Genomic DNA, 15,344 nt, shown 5'->3' on the forward strand with positions numbered 1-15,344 from the left:
AATACGTAGGTGATGCATATCATATAACACATCCTGCCATATGAAATTTCTTCTGCACACTGAAACCTCCCTACACATTTACAACTTTTCTTACTTCAAAATTCCCCAGAGCTGATCCATTTCTCTGTCTAGATTTGATTTGCATGTCAGTTATTCTGATGTGAGTTTTCCTGTGCATTTTCATGGGCACAATTTCAATTAGAGCTTGAAGGGTTTATTAATAACTCTTGTATTCAAGCTCCATGGTGCCAATGTGGGTCTGCATCTGAGGTCATCAAGCAGTGTAGTACAAAAATAGAAATCTTAATTCTGATTTCTCCTAAAGCCATGTATAAATCACAAGTAATCAGAGGTGGTGACTAGTCTGCTTGATTCTGTGATGAGTGCAGTGTTCTTGGAAGCACAGTGAAGATTATAAACTAATGGAACTTTGACAGTGTTTGGATATATAACAGTACTTGCCCACAGGCACGGTTCTAAAGGTTTAGTTTTTTGCTGAGATGATATATTTAAAACTAACAAAAAGTAATACTTCATTATGTATGTATAGTTAGCTCACTACCACAGTGTATTTTCAGAGTGAACCCTTAATAAGCTGTATTAAAAAGCAAGACATTAATGTAGATAATGAAAGTATACAGTTATAGTTACATAGACTTTTAATGTCTGAAAATGTTAGTAATTCTTATGAGTTAGACTATATAGTAATTTCTGATATTAATTAGAAAAAAGTATTTCCTACCAACAGAGCATTCTATATTTTATTATTTCTGGAGTTACTGAATTATTTTTTTATATACTGAAGTAACCACTGTAAGAGGCAGGAACTGGTCTCTTGTGATCCTTGAGCAGCATAACTCTAAGCAATTTTTAAATGCCATCACATCTGGAGAAGCATATACCAGAAGATAACTTTTAGTTTATTTCAGCAAGGCAATGGTTCATTTACTTGAGATATGTACCACCCTGAAAACTACAAATGGGTAAAAAAAAAAAAAAAAAAAAAGTAGAAGCAAGTACTACAAAAGCTTTGCCACTGCTATTACTAACTTTCTTGAATCAAGATTACAGATTGTTTATTCCTCAATTTGCTGTGGTCAACATTGAAGCTATCCTTTACCTTCATGATACTTCCACAGAATCGTAAAATCATAGAGTGGTTTGGGTTGGAAGGGACCTTTTAAAGATATTTAGTCCAACCCCCCTGCCATGGGCAAGGGCATCTTTCATGAGATCAGGTTGCTCAAAGCCCCGTCTAACCTGATTTTGAACACTCCCAATGATGGGGCATCCACAACTTCTCTGGGCAAGTTCCAGTGTCTCGCCACCATCATTGTAAAAAGTCCCCTCCTTATGTCCAGTCTAAACCTACCCTCTTTCAGTTTAAAACAGTTGCCTCTTGTCCTGTCACTACAGGCCTTTGTAAAAAGTCTTTCTCCACCTTTCTTGCAAGACACCTTCTATATTGAAAGGCTGCAATAACATTTCCTCAGAGCCTTCTCTTCTCCAGGCTGAACAACCTCAACTCTTTCAGCCTTTCTTCATAGGAGAGGTGCTCCAGCCCTCTGACTATTTTCATGGCCTCCTCTGGACTCACTGTAGCAGGTCCATGTCTGTCTTGTACTGGGGACCCCAAAACTGGACACAGTACTGCAGGAGGAGTCTTGTGAGAGCAGAGTAGAGGGGGAGGATCACCTCCCTCAACCTGCTGGCTATGCTGCTTTTGATGCAGCCCAGGATACGATTTGCTTTCTGGGCTGCAAGCGCACATTGCCAGGTCATGTCCAGTTTTTCATCCACCAGTATCCCTAAGTCCTTTACCACAGGGCTGCTCTCAGTTCATCCCCTAGTCTGCACTGATATTGGGGATTGCCCCAACCTATGTGCAGGACCTTGCGCTTGGCCTTGTTGAACTTCACGAGGTTCGCATAAGCCCACTCCTCAAGCCTGTCAGGGTCCCTCTGGATGACATCTCTTCCCTCTTTCAAATCAACTGCACCACTCAGCTTGGTGTCATCAGCAAATTTGCTGAGTGTCCACCAATCCCATTGGCTATGTCACTGATGAAGATATTAAACAGTATTGGTCCCAGTATGGACCCTTGAGGGATGCCACTCATGAATGGTTTCCACTTGAACATTGAGCCATTGACTGCGATGCTTTGGATGCGGCCATCCAGCCACTTCTTACGCAAGAAGGTTGTGGGGGACAGACCATATCAAAGGTCTTACAGAACTCCAGGTAGACGACATCTATAGCTCTTCCCTTGCCCACTGATGCAGTCACTCCGTTGTATTAGTCAGACCTTGTGCCTTCATGGAAGTAAATGCCAATTGGGCCAAATCTGATAAACCTTTGAGGATTATGATTAATGTAATGATTACCCAAAAGTTGTAGCTGCGGCTCATGTAATTGATTAGCGTAGTCCTTTATGTATTCAATGGTCAGTATATCAGTAGAACTGTATATTGATCTATTTGTGAAACAAGATAGTGAATTTATCTTTGAAGTTGCAAAACAGTGCTGTACAGGGGAGGGAAACAGTTACCATGTCTCTGACCTTTGGGTGAGTATTGTGATGGTCCAATTTTTACAGGTAAAGCCAGCTAAGCAAAATGGGATGAAACATTAACTCATCTTTTAAAAATTATCTGAAAATAGTCTGAAAAAATAAGCTGTTACTCGTTTTTGACCGGAGAGGTTGCAGAGTCTCTGCTTGGAGTGCTCACAAGGTGACTGAACAAGGCCCGGAGTGACCTGCTGTATTTCGGCCTGCTTTGAGCAGGGGTGTAAACTAGAGAGCTCCAGAGGGTCCCTGCAACCTCAACTATTCTGTGATTCTCTGACAGAGTACTTCAAGATTTCATGTTATTTAATCAGTGTAACTGATTGACTATTAGTCTGGTTATTGCTGGGTTGGTTTTGTATTATAGAACTCATTCTGGAGAAATGGCTGTGGGTTTCATCTCCTGCATAAATAGCTATTTAAGTAACAGGTTAATAGTTCGTATTAATTGTATTAATGGGTTTATAAATGAAACAGAAATACAATTAACCGAAAGATAAAGTGCTTTTTTTTTTTTCTTCTTTTTCTTTTTTTTTCTTTTCTTTTTCTTTTTTTTTTTTTTTGTGTGTTTTTTTGAAGAAAGATACGGTGCCTTTGCATCAGTGGTTTACAAAGGATTTTCAAAGTATTGAGTTATCAGTTGGATGCTTTCTCCCAGGCATGTTATTCCTTCTTTTGATCTAGTAATAAAAAACCCCCAGTATTTTGTAAGGTCATTATTCTAACTCTGCAGTATACTAATAAATAATTTGAATATACTTCAAAGGTGCTGAGGAAGATCTGACATTAAGAACCTCCTTGTATGGGTTATTATTCCACATATATGCTGACAGAGCTGACTGGGAAGCAGCACTAAAAGTCCTGGATGAAGCTATTAAAGTTTTGCCTCAGACAAGACACAGACTGTAAGTTGGTTGACTTATTTTTATTAAAATAAGCATCCTGATTCTTGAGAAGTATGAAACTCTGAGTATTTTTTTATTTTGTATTGGGAAAATATTTTGATTATTTTTTTTCAGTCTGTCAGTTCTTATAACAGAAAACACTGTTGTGTCTTTTTGATTAAAAAAGACATACATTGGCAGTGCTTTTATCATTAATCTGTTCATAATATTTGTAAATTTCATTTTTTTAAAACTTGTATATAAGTAGTATCTTACTTTTCCAAGAAAATAGGCTATATAGCAGAAACTTTAATATTCCTACCTTTAAACCCATTTACATTAAATGCAAGCTAAATTATCTGGAGTATTGTTTACATAGTCTTATCTGAGTTCAAAGATTTATGCACTTTTATGTGAGTTTATGAACTTTACATCTCTGTACTATACTGATATGAACTAGTATATTTATCCTGCTCACAAGGTTACTTTACAGGTACAGATGCAAGTAATTTGAATATTTTTTTGTCATTTTCTAGCCTGATTTTTAAATATATGGCTACAGTGAAGGCAAGATTGGGATGCAATTTTATGATGGACGTTCAGAGATTCAGAGATGAAAGTGAAGATTATTTGTCATATATGTGGCGTCATTTGGTAACAATCTCCAGAAGTATTGTTGGACAGTTAAGCTGTTTTCAGAATGCAATCATTGCTTTACAGGTTTGTTAGTTTTTACTATATGTTCAAATGCTGATAGAATGATGTTTCTCAAGTGATTCATGGAATTGCAAGTACATAATTGAACTGGTAGGAAGGCCATATACTTAGAATCCTTTTGGTTGGGAAAGACCCTTAAGATCAAGTCCAACCATTAACCCACTCCAATTGCCAAGCCCCCCACTCACCCCTGTCCCCAAGCACCACATCTACACGGCTGTTAAATCCCTCCAGGGATGGGGATCCACCACTGCCCTGGGCAGCCTGTTCCAGGGACTGACAGCCCTTTGGGGGAAGACATTTTCCCTCATCTCCAGTCTAAACCTCCCCTGGCACAACCTGAGGCCGTTTCCTCTCGTCCTATGGCTTGTTCCTTGGGAGAAGAGACCGACCCCCACCTGGCTACACCCTCCTGTCAGGGAGCTGTAGAGAGCCACCAGGTCTGTCCTCAGCCTCCTCTTCTCCAGGCTCAACACCCCCAGGTCCCTCAGCCGCTCCTCAGAGAACTTGTGCTCCAGACCCTGCACCAGATTCGTTGCCCTTCTTTGCTCACGCTCCAGTCCTCAATGTCTCTTGTGGTGGGAGGCCCAAAACTGAACATAGTATTCAAAGTGTGACTTCACCAGTGCTGAGTACAGGGCGATGATTGCTTCTCTAGGCCTGCTGGCCATGCTGTTTGTGACACAAAATTTGACTATTACTTTTTATAACATTGAAATTGCTCTCCACCTGGAAAACAGTGTGTGGTTGAATCTTGGTAACCAGTAAAAGTTCAGTTGAGTCCTGTCAGTGAAAAATGTCTAAAAGTAGCCAACTGCAAGAGCTTTTGATAAAGCAAAGAATGAACTGGTAGAGCTTTCTGTTACATTCTGTTCAGTATAACTCTGATTATGTGATGACAAACTGCTCACTGTCAAATTACAATTTTTTGATTCTGTTAAGACTATATTGAACTTTTGAATATCATTTCAATGGTTTAACCAAATGTAAACAAACTGTTCCTTTATTATATTTATAGAAACAAGAAAATGAATGGCAGCAAGTTGATTATCTGATGGAATTCGCTGAATGGTTATACTGTAACCAGTTTCCCCTCAACGATGTTATTAAACCTCTGGACTGGGTGGTAGATCTCTTGTTACACATGAAATTTTCTATGCAGTCCTCACAAGAAGAAGGTATGTAAAAGGTATATATTCTTCAGAGGAATTTGTCAGCAAATGCAAGGGATGTTTTTAATTTACAACTTAGTTACCGCAAAGAATGGCACCAGCTTGGCTATACTTTGGCCAGTATTCACTGTCATTTGTTCAAGGCTAGCTTAAACGTGTCTGTGAATTCTGTGTCGTGCCATGGAGACCTACCCTCAGTCTTTTGGTGCAGTAAGATACAGCTCCTGTCTGACGCAGGGGTTCCTGGGTTGTGAGATGCTGCCAGAAGGCAGTGCTAGACAGTTTGTTTCCAATGCATCCTCATGGATGGCCAGATGTAACTGTAGGAAATGATTTCTGTGCCAAGATTTGGGAACATATGTCCATTGCTCTTTCCTTGGCTTTATCTAGAATTTTGAGTTGATTTTTCAAAAATTACTTTCAAAGGGATGTATGTTTTCAAGTATTTATGTGACTGTGTAAAAATTCTTTGGTCCCCTCACTTTATGTCCTTTTGCAGTGATATGGACTCAGTGACCTATTTTGACTTATTATTTAAATGGGAATAAAGTATCTGATTTCTGGAACAATACTGTACTGTGTGGGATTAATCAATACCTACTCTACTCTTATCTTTGTGTGGATAGATGAGATCAGACAAGTACTTCTGATGTTTGCATTGAAAAAGATAAATGTTCAGTGTCTCTAGTATCACACATTTGATTAAAGTCACAGTAGCAATATTCTGTTCATACTTTTCTGTTAGTGGTTTTGTTGGGGTTTTTTACAGCCTATGGCAATTTAAGGTGTGTACGTGTGTTTTAATTATCTTCCCACTCAGTTTCATATGGTTGCTTATGATTACTGGACTTCTTACACAGCCTATGTTTCAAGAAAATTTTTACAAAACTTTTAATGGAAACTGAATATAATAAGAAAAATATAAAACAGCCCAGGTTGGAAGGGACCTCAAAAAGATCATCTGGGTCCAACCTTTTGTGCAAAAGGGAGCCTAGATGAGATTATCTAACACCCTGTCCAGCTGTGTCTTGAAAACCTCCAGTGGTGGGGTTTCCACCACATCCCTGGGGAGACTGTTCCACTGATACATTGTTCTCACTGTAAAAAATTTCTTTCTTATATCAAGATGAAACCTCTCCTGGTGCAACTTGTACCTGTTGCCCCTTGTTCCCTCCATGTGGCTTCTTGTGAAGAGAGACCCTCTGTCCTCTTTGTAGCTGCCCTTTAAGTACTGGAAAACTGTGATGAGGTCCCCCTGAGCCTTCTCTTTTCTAGCGTTAAAAGACCTTAAATTTCCTCATAAGGCAGGTTCTCCAGCCCTTTGATCATCCTCATGGCCCTCTTTTGAACCCTCTCTGGTCGGTCCATGTCTTTTTTTGATTTGTGGGGACCAGGACTGGACAGAGTTCTCCAGCTGCAGCGTTACAAGCACCGAGTACAGTGGGTGGGATGGTCACATCTCTGTCTCTGCTAGTAATGCCCTGCTGATGCAGCCCATGATCTGGCGTACTGCTACTCATGTTCAGCTTGTCATCCACCAGGACTCAGGTCCCTTTCAGCAAGGCTGCTCCCCAGCTGCACAGATCCTGGTCTGTACTGGGCTCTTTGGTTATGTTGTCCTAAGTGCAGGACCTTGCACTTGTCTTTGTTAAATTTTGTACAGTTCTGTCTTCGTCTCCCTTCTGATGTGACCACCTCACCAACCAGTTTGGTGTCATCAGCAAGCTTCATGAGGGTGCTTTCAGTCCCATCGTCCAGATCATTTATGAAGATGTTGAACAGCGTGGGTACTGATCCCTGGGGGACCCCTCTTGTGACAGACTGACAGCCTGAGTAAAAAACACTGATAACCCCATCTGAGTGCAGCCCGTTAGCCAATTTCCCATCTTGCAGACCACCTATCCTGTCCGTATCTTACCATCTGTATCTTTTATTATGAAATAATAAAATTAATCTGCTGAACTGTCCCTTTCCCTAACTTTATACTGTGTTAGTCATGCTCAGAACTCATTTGATTTGCCTGTTACTTTAATAATTTCATCTGTGACAATCATTGGATTATGTGATAGGTGTTAAGTTACTGCACTCTGCTTTATGTTGCAGGGTGTCAATTTGATGTTGAAAGAGAATCATGTCTTTATGGTACTTTGCTTCAAGCTGAAAATCAGCTGAATTACTTGGTTTTGAGCTGAATTTCAAGCAGAGTTGCAATTTCTATGCAACACAACAGTGTTTACTGAAGAATTACTAGAATACAAATACACTTCTTGTCGGCTAGGCTACTGGTAGTTAGGACGTGGTCATTGGTCATTGTAGAAACCACTATCGTGGTTTAACCCAGCAGGCAGCCAAGTACCACACAGCTGCTTGCTCACTCTCCTCCCCACCCCGCAGTGGAATGGTGGAGAGAATCAGGGAAAAAAAGTAAAATTCATAGGTTGAAATAAAAAAAGTTTAATAGGACAGCAAAGGAAAAGAAAATAACAACAGTAATAACGATAAAAGAATATGCAAAGCAAGTGATGCACAATGCAGTTGCTCACTACCTGCTTCTCGATGCCGAGCCTGATCCCAAGCAGCAATCACAGACGCTCACGCCACTGGGCCAACTCCCTCAGTTTATATACTGAGCGTGATGTCATATGGCATGGAATATCCCTTTGGCCAGTCTGGGTCAGCTGTCCTGGCTAAGCTGCCTCCCAGCTTCTTGCACACCTTCTCGCTGGCAGAACACGGGAAGCTGAAAAGTCCTTGAGCTATTATAAGCATTATTTAGTAACAACTAAAACATCAGTGTGTTATCAACATTATTCTCGTACTAAATCCAAAACACAGCACCATACTAGCTACTAGGAAGAAAATGAACTCTGTCCCAGCTGAAACCAGGACAAAGACTATGTCAGGATCAAGAGGACTTTTGATTCGACTGCCACACTACCTAAGTGGCTGAAATAAATGTTAGACTGTCTTTCCCACAGATCTGTTTTCAAGAAAGCATAGTTAAAGTGCGCTTGTTGTGGATTTCACTTCTGTATCAGACTTACGTCATTTAATATACATAACTGTTACATTATTAATTGAAAACATGATACAAGTAGCATTGCATCACCATACGAACATCTTCAGTAGATGGATTTCCATTTTTCTGGGTTTTTTTCCATAAATATTTTAATTTTTAATTCAGAAATTGTAACATTTGAATACATTTTTAAAATACTGTCACTATGAGCATGTGTACTATTTGTTTTTTAACATAAAAAAAAGCTATACCAAAATTTTCACCTACAGAAAATTCGAAGATAGACATTGGAGCAAATTATACCATGCCCCAAATTAATTTTGAAGATTTGAGTAATATTAAACAACTGGAAGCTTTGTTTAGAGCGCAGACATTAATGGCTTTAATTTCTGGTCATAATTCTCCTTATCATCAGCAGCACTGTTTGATGGCATATGCTTGTATCGTCCGTATCTGGCAGGTGAGATTGTATGAGATTATATTATATTATATTATATTATATTATATTATATTATATTATATTATATTATAATGTGGCCAGTATATTTCAAGTTATCTTGTGTAATTATGGTGCCAGGTATTCATTTGATGTTTTAACTACATCTTTAGAATTTCCAGTTTTATGATATAGTTAGTATATTTACTCAGGTTTAAGGATTAAACAAGAAAATTGTTTCTCTTAGGAATAGTGATTTACAGTGAATAATCATTACTACTAGAAAACGACATTATTATTGAAAATTATTAACTGTAATTATTTTATTATCTAGGTATCGTTGTCAGCATCAGGACCTATTACAAAAGTATTATCAAAGCCTTCACAACTTACAGCTCCTCAGAGGATACAGTCAATAATTACTCCTAAAAAAGGACAAAAGGACAAAAAGAAAGAGGAACAAGTAAGAATCCCTTTCCTGTGGAATTAAAACAATCATCTCTTTCTAAGAGATGTTTCCCTGGGCTCATTTGTTAAATAGTTCAGGTGCTTTCCTGTAAAGACTCTCATAACTTGTGAAGAATTTCTCTGTGAGTCTGTGTATCATACCTTCACTCTTGATTGCATAGACTTGACAGGTCATAAATTTGCAGATGATTTTTCTTTTGTTTGTTGCATTGGTCAAAATGCTGCTGTTTTGTAAAACCCACAGTCTAGAGGTCAAAAAAAAAAAAAGAAAAGACAAAACTTCACAGCATATTAAATGGATACATTGGGTGAATATTTAATACAAACAAGAATGTTAGTTTGGCCTCATGATTATCATTTTTTATTACAGGTTCAAGTTTCTGTTGTGAAAGAGAAGCCTAAAGAGAAGGGATCAGTCAATACCTTACCAGCAAATGTGGAAGAATGGGCTCATTATAACTGTCCCAGTGAAATCAGAGATACTTTTAAACAGAAAACAAGTAGTTACGGTATTAACTGGGATAATTTCCCAAAACCTGTAAGTATACTCCTTAAAATTCTAGAGCATTTATTATTTAGGAAGAAAAAATGAGTAGCAGAGAACTATGTTGCATTTTAGTTTTTCTTTCTGCGTAATTAATATGTTCAGACAGGTGTCAGAAATCCCTCCTTGTCATAGTATTTGTTAATGCTTCAGAAAGTGTTAGTTGATCCTCTGCATTCTGAAATGAACATAATGTACAGAATACTTTACTGGCTTTCTGTGTACCTCGCTGCTTTTTCAGCTTGAAAATTTAATTTAATTTTTTTTTTTTTAAGTAAAGTTTGGAACTGAAGATGTACTCATTAATTTAAAATATGTTCTGTACAAAATGATGTTTATACTGATTGAATTTTAAAAAATTTCTTTTCAGACTTGCACTTTGTATTTTATGGACCTTTTATCTAAAGAACTACAGAAAATTTTTTGTCCCCACTTGATTCTTCCCATCTTTCAGCTAGCTGAAGTTATTGCTAATGAAGTTGTGGAATGTAGAAGTCTGTCTGATCTCTATCACCTTCGGTTTGTAACCTTTATTTATTGTAAATAAAAGAGAAACTGAATGGAGTGGACTATCCCCTAATGTTTCACTAAATAGTAGCAAGGCTTTTTGTGACTTATTGTTTTATATTTGTGTTGGGTTTTATTTCATTTCATTCTTTTTTTATGCGTTTTAATAGAGTTTTGATGAATTGGCTTGCTTGTGGAATTAAAGTCACTAAGTTTATCTGTTACTTAAAAAGGATCTCAATGAGGAAAGGTGTACAAGATTATGAATTCAAGCCACTTTCATGTGAATAATTTTTGTAATGCCTTGTTGCCTAACTGAAAAAAGCAAAATCCAAAAAAATTTCAATAAAAGTATTATCTTTTAAGCATACAAAGGACAGACTCCCATCTTGCATCAAAAAATATATTGTCTTCAGCTTAACATCCCAAATAAATATCCAAAATAAGTGTATTCTCTTTTACAGAGATTTGCCTTTGTGACTAAAATTCTGTTATTTTTATGGATGATTAGCCCTAAAAGTTTTGGTTCAAAAATATGTAATATGCAAGCAATGGCAAATTATTGCTGTTTTAGTTAAAACATTTCATCATGCTTTTTTGAAATATATTGCATGCTTCCTTAATAATTAACAGTTATAAGCAATAATTGTTTGCTTAATTCCCAATAGTTTGTGCAATGCCACATAATGTATTTTTAAAATGCCTGAAACTGAACCCACATACCAGAATAGATAAGTATTCACGTATACAAATATATGTGTGTTTATCTGGATTGCTAATTGATTACTGAGTTACTGTCTTACAAGACTAAAAGTGATTTATTAATAGGAAGTTGATTTGCAACCAGGCTTTGCCAGAAAGATATTTTTGTTGTTGTTGTTGACTCCTCAGGATTTTTTATTTCATGGTATTTTATTTATATCTATGACCTGATTTTTATATATGATCAGATAGGTGTACATGAATATATTACTCTCTGCTCAGTACAGAAAAGGAGGTTAGCACATACACATGTACGGGGGTTTTTGTATGCTGTAGTGAGACCATATTATGAATATTTTTGTACTTTTACCACACCATATTTGCTGCTTAAATTGGAGAGATATGGGTTTAATGGATGGACTGGGCATACTGGTGGATGCCCCATCACTGGAAGTGTTTGAGGTCAGTTGGACGGGGCTTTGAGCAACCTGATCTAGTGAAAGATGCCCTTGTCCATGGCAGGGGGGTTGGACTAGGTGATCTTCAAAATGTGCCTTCCAACCCAAACCATTCTATTATTCTATGACTTCTGTCAGTGGGTAATTTCAACTACCGCATTTCCCCCTTTTTTATTTAAATTTTTTGTTATTGCCAATATTAATCAAAACATGAGAAGGTACGATTGACAAATATGGAATGCATGCTCTTTATATGTAATGTGTTTATATGAAGCAACATATGAAAGATTCTGATTGTTTCTTAAACATTTCTTCTTTTTATTCTTAGGATTGCCCTGATATGTTCAGACCTAAAACTGAGTGAGGCATCTTTGTATCATGAGAAGGCTGCTGGAGAGGCATACATTAATGAATTAGAACAAGCAATGTATGTATTTTCACTACAGAGGCTGTTACGGTTTTTTTCCCTACAGTTAATAAGTGTGGTTGGGGGATAAAAATTATTAAAACCCATGATCTCTTAACACAAATTTGGTATATTAGCTATGCCCTAAAATTCTGTGCATGATTGTTTTGTGTCTATCCATGGAGTAAGTGTATGGTAAAGATGTATAACACACTAATACTTCATTATTAAATACTGTTAAAATATACTTAAATTTACTTTTTCTTTCTTGTGATTTAGGTGTAGGCAAGAGATTGCACTGAAGAAAGAAAAAAAAGTACATACTAAGACAGAAGAAAGAAAAACATTTTTTGAAAATGCTCAGCTGAAGGGTAGTAGGGATGAGAATATCCTTACTTCAAGTGAAAAGGTTTTTATTTCTACTCTAGCTTCATTAATAATTTACTCTTCACTTTTTATTTTAATATACTTGCTAGTTTGTTTTGAAATAAATTTGTACTTGAGAAATACATGAACACAAAAAATCATTAAAATGTGTACTACTTAAATTCTGCTGGCAGGCATCCACTGCTGTGAGCTGGGTTTGCCTGGCATATTATTTGTATTGTGGAACAACAAGAATAGAATCCGTATTCATAGAAAGTAAAACTACTTTTCTACAAATGGGAATTTGGGACTAATGCAAATCAATGGAAAAGACTGAGAAGCAAAAAAAGACATTGTATTCGCTCTTGGTCTCAGTTTTCTCTTCATCCTCTCTCCATTACATCACTGCATACTGTTTTGGTCCCTCTTGTACATTGTTCTAAAGGCATGCAAATATTTCAGCTCTGTCTTTTCTGTCTCTTTAGGAAGATAAATGCCTTACTGATACTCTTAAAGCTTACCTCCACTTCCCTCTTTATTATGGCAATTCTGTCCTCGTTTCCGTCATATTATTTTGCTCTCTTTGTATAATTTTCCATTCTTGTGCATGTAAAATATCTTTTTTTCTAATTACTAATCCCTCTCGAGTCACCTCTTTTAGCTCTTGCAAATAGTTTTTCTCTTTGATTGTTTTAGTTATTACCAAAAATCAACTACTTCACAATAGTAGCAGATCTGTAGTATTTAATCTCTTAAATTAATTAATAATTTATATTCCATCTAGTTTAGCTTTGAAATTTATGAAGGTGTAATATTTTGTTATTTTTCAGTTTTTTGAGTTAAATGCAGTAACAGGAAAAGGACTGAGTGCACTTTCTTTCCCTTACTTGTGGATAGAAAAAGCTGAAGTACTAATTCAGCTAGGCTTGTATCAACCAGCAAGACTTCTGCTTTCAGAGGCCCATGCTGCAACTCAGGTACATCAGAAATAAAACAGAAAAAGAAAAATTAATAAAATGTGTAGGAAAAATCTTCATTTTGATGCAGTCATTCCTCATAATAATAATAATCAAGTTGCAAAACCAAACCTCCCACTCCACCTCACACATTTGAATTTCAACATATATAAGGCATACATTTAAATATGTGGCACTTAAATCTAACTTTATGGGAATTGTCTGGAGATTATGTCAATTGGTGAAGTAGTGTCAGCATCTCTGTCTGCTCTGAAATGACCTTGGAAGGTGCATGTATATCCAAACTGTGTCTGTTGAAATAGTTTAGGGACATTGAAGATTTGCTCATGAGAGAGCGGGCATTTAGCTCATCCTCTCAACATTTTGACCATTTGAAAGTCTGGTTATATAATTTTAAATTTCATTATGGTTTCATTGCTAACAGTGTTTTTATAAAGAGCCACTGATACTGAAATTATGACTTAGAATTCTGGCAGATCTGAAATAAGTATCCTTACGTTCCACCAAACAAATCCACATCATTTCATTATTATGAAGGGTTTACATTAAAGATATTCTTCCTATATCCACTGTTCTCCATTATAGTCCTCCTCTTGGTTATACAGGTTACTGAAACGTAATTATTGCAATAAATCCTTTACTTTTTAAAAAAATGTAGTTGTTATCCTGTTATTCCACATAATAATTTTTTCATGTAAGTAAAAACTGTGTATGTATATTTAGTATGAATTGTGAATACTTTTAATAATATATTAATAATAATTATAATATATGTCTATTATTAAAGCATGACTTTAGTAACTACATTGAGAAAAGTTCAAAGGACATTGGGAAGGACAATAATTTTAATGATACAATTTCTTACTAGTTTCCTGTATGTCTGTATGCTAGTATACTATCTGTATTGTACACTATATTTATCTCTTGTATATTACTAGTATATAGTTTATAACTAGCATAAAGTAGCATTGTAAATTTACTGGAGCTCTAGTGTATCTAGATCCCAGTTCACTAAAAAATGTTCATCACCACATTTCTTCATCAGATACTGATAAATGACAGCAGATACGTATGTACAAAATAATAGCAGAAAAATAGCTTATTTGACTTGTGGGGTAGAAGATATGGGAACATAAAGAAATATATTTTAAGTTCTTGATATGAACTAGATGCTTTATGTTTTTGAAAAAAACCAAAGTAATGTAAGAAGTAACTAAGAAATTCTACAGCTAATTGAGGAAATACCATTCGCTTCTTATGTCTGTGCCTATTCGTAAGTTTAATCTAAAATATGAATAGACGTAAATATGAATAGCAGTAGTGGATCTTTTGTATATAGGTCACATATCTTTCTTCCTAGGAATTGGGGGCCCTTTCTGATGTGTCAAGGTGCTTGTACTTACTTGCTGTATTGGCTAACCTGGAAAGAAACCATGGACAAGCTAAAGCACTCCTTGAAAAAGCACAGCTTCTAGGAGGAAATGAACAGTTTTGGTACAACAGTACTCTTAGTCTAATAGAAGCAATTCTAGAGGAAGAAGGGGAAGGAAAACAGAGCACGGTAAGGAAGTTCTTTGGGTTTGGTGGTTGGGTTTTTTTGCAGCAGTGGTGCCTCTCAGTGAAATGTTACAGCTTTTGCATTTCAATAAAAGCAAAAACAGGTGTTCAGTGCAGTTAATGATGTTTTCTCTGTTGTACATTCAATAAACATGAATTAGATTCCAAACATGTGCAGGCCAGTAGGAATGAGATTTTACCCACAGAAGTTTAAGATGTTTTTATGATAAGCTGTATATCCTTCTATTGAAATAAGAGCAATTGTAATCTAGTATGTGCAACTACATCTCAGAGGTCTCATTCTCTTGGTTAGAATGCTTTCATGTTCAGACAATTCTGTTAACATTGATGTGTTTATTTTCCACATTTAATAAAGATTATAATTTTCAATATTATTTCCTAGTATGCACTTCCTTTTCAAATATCTGAAATAGTTTTACAAATATTATTTCTAGATTCTGAAAGATACTACAATAAGTATAATATATACATTTATTAAAAACCTTTTCCTATTTCATCCTTAACATTAAAATATCCATTTAGTGCTCAACCCTTGACTTTCATG

The 15,344-nt window shown here is 36.4% G+C and overlaps 1 protein-coding gene across 1 annotated transcript in view; it reads left to right on the forward strand.

Moving 5' to 3' along the window:
• The window catches only part of CFAP46 (cilia and flagella associated protein 46), an 82,604-nt gene that overhangs the window by 37,052 nt on the left and 30,208 nt on the right, over positions 1-15,344 (forward strand). Inside the window, exons 25-37 of the mRNA XM_054832504.1 lie at positions 726-731; positions 3,146-3,224; positions 3,333-3,471; positions 3,987-4,170; positions 5,186-5,345; positions 8,628-8,818; positions 9,129-9,257; positions 9,633-9,800; positions 10,177-10,325; positions 11,802-11,900; positions 12,159-12,288; positions 13,076-13,222; positions 14,583-14,783. Coding sequence (XP_054688479.1) covers positions 726-731; positions 3,146-3,224; positions 3,333-3,471; positions 3,987-4,170; positions 5,186-5,345; positions 8,628-8,818; positions 9,129-9,257; positions 9,633-9,800; positions 10,177-10,325; positions 11,802-11,900; positions 12,159-12,288; positions 13,076-13,222; positions 14,583-14,783 — 1,782 coding nt within the window. The remainder of the gene's footprint in view (positions 1-725; positions 732-3,145; positions 3,225-3,332; positions 3,472-3,986; positions 4,171-5,185; positions 5,346-8,627; positions 8,819-9,128; positions 9,258-9,632; positions 9,801-10,176; positions 10,326-11,801; positions 11,901-12,158; positions 12,289-13,075; positions 13,223-14,582; positions 14,784-15,344) is intronic.

Source organism: Grus americana, chromosome 7 (genome assembly GCF_028858705.1).
Source record: "Grus americana isolate bGruAme1 chromosome 7, bGruAme1.mat, whole genome shotgun sequence".
Classification (NCBI taxonomy): domain Eukaryota; kingdom Metazoa; phylum Chordata; class Aves; order Gruiformes; family Gruidae; genus Grus; species Grus americana.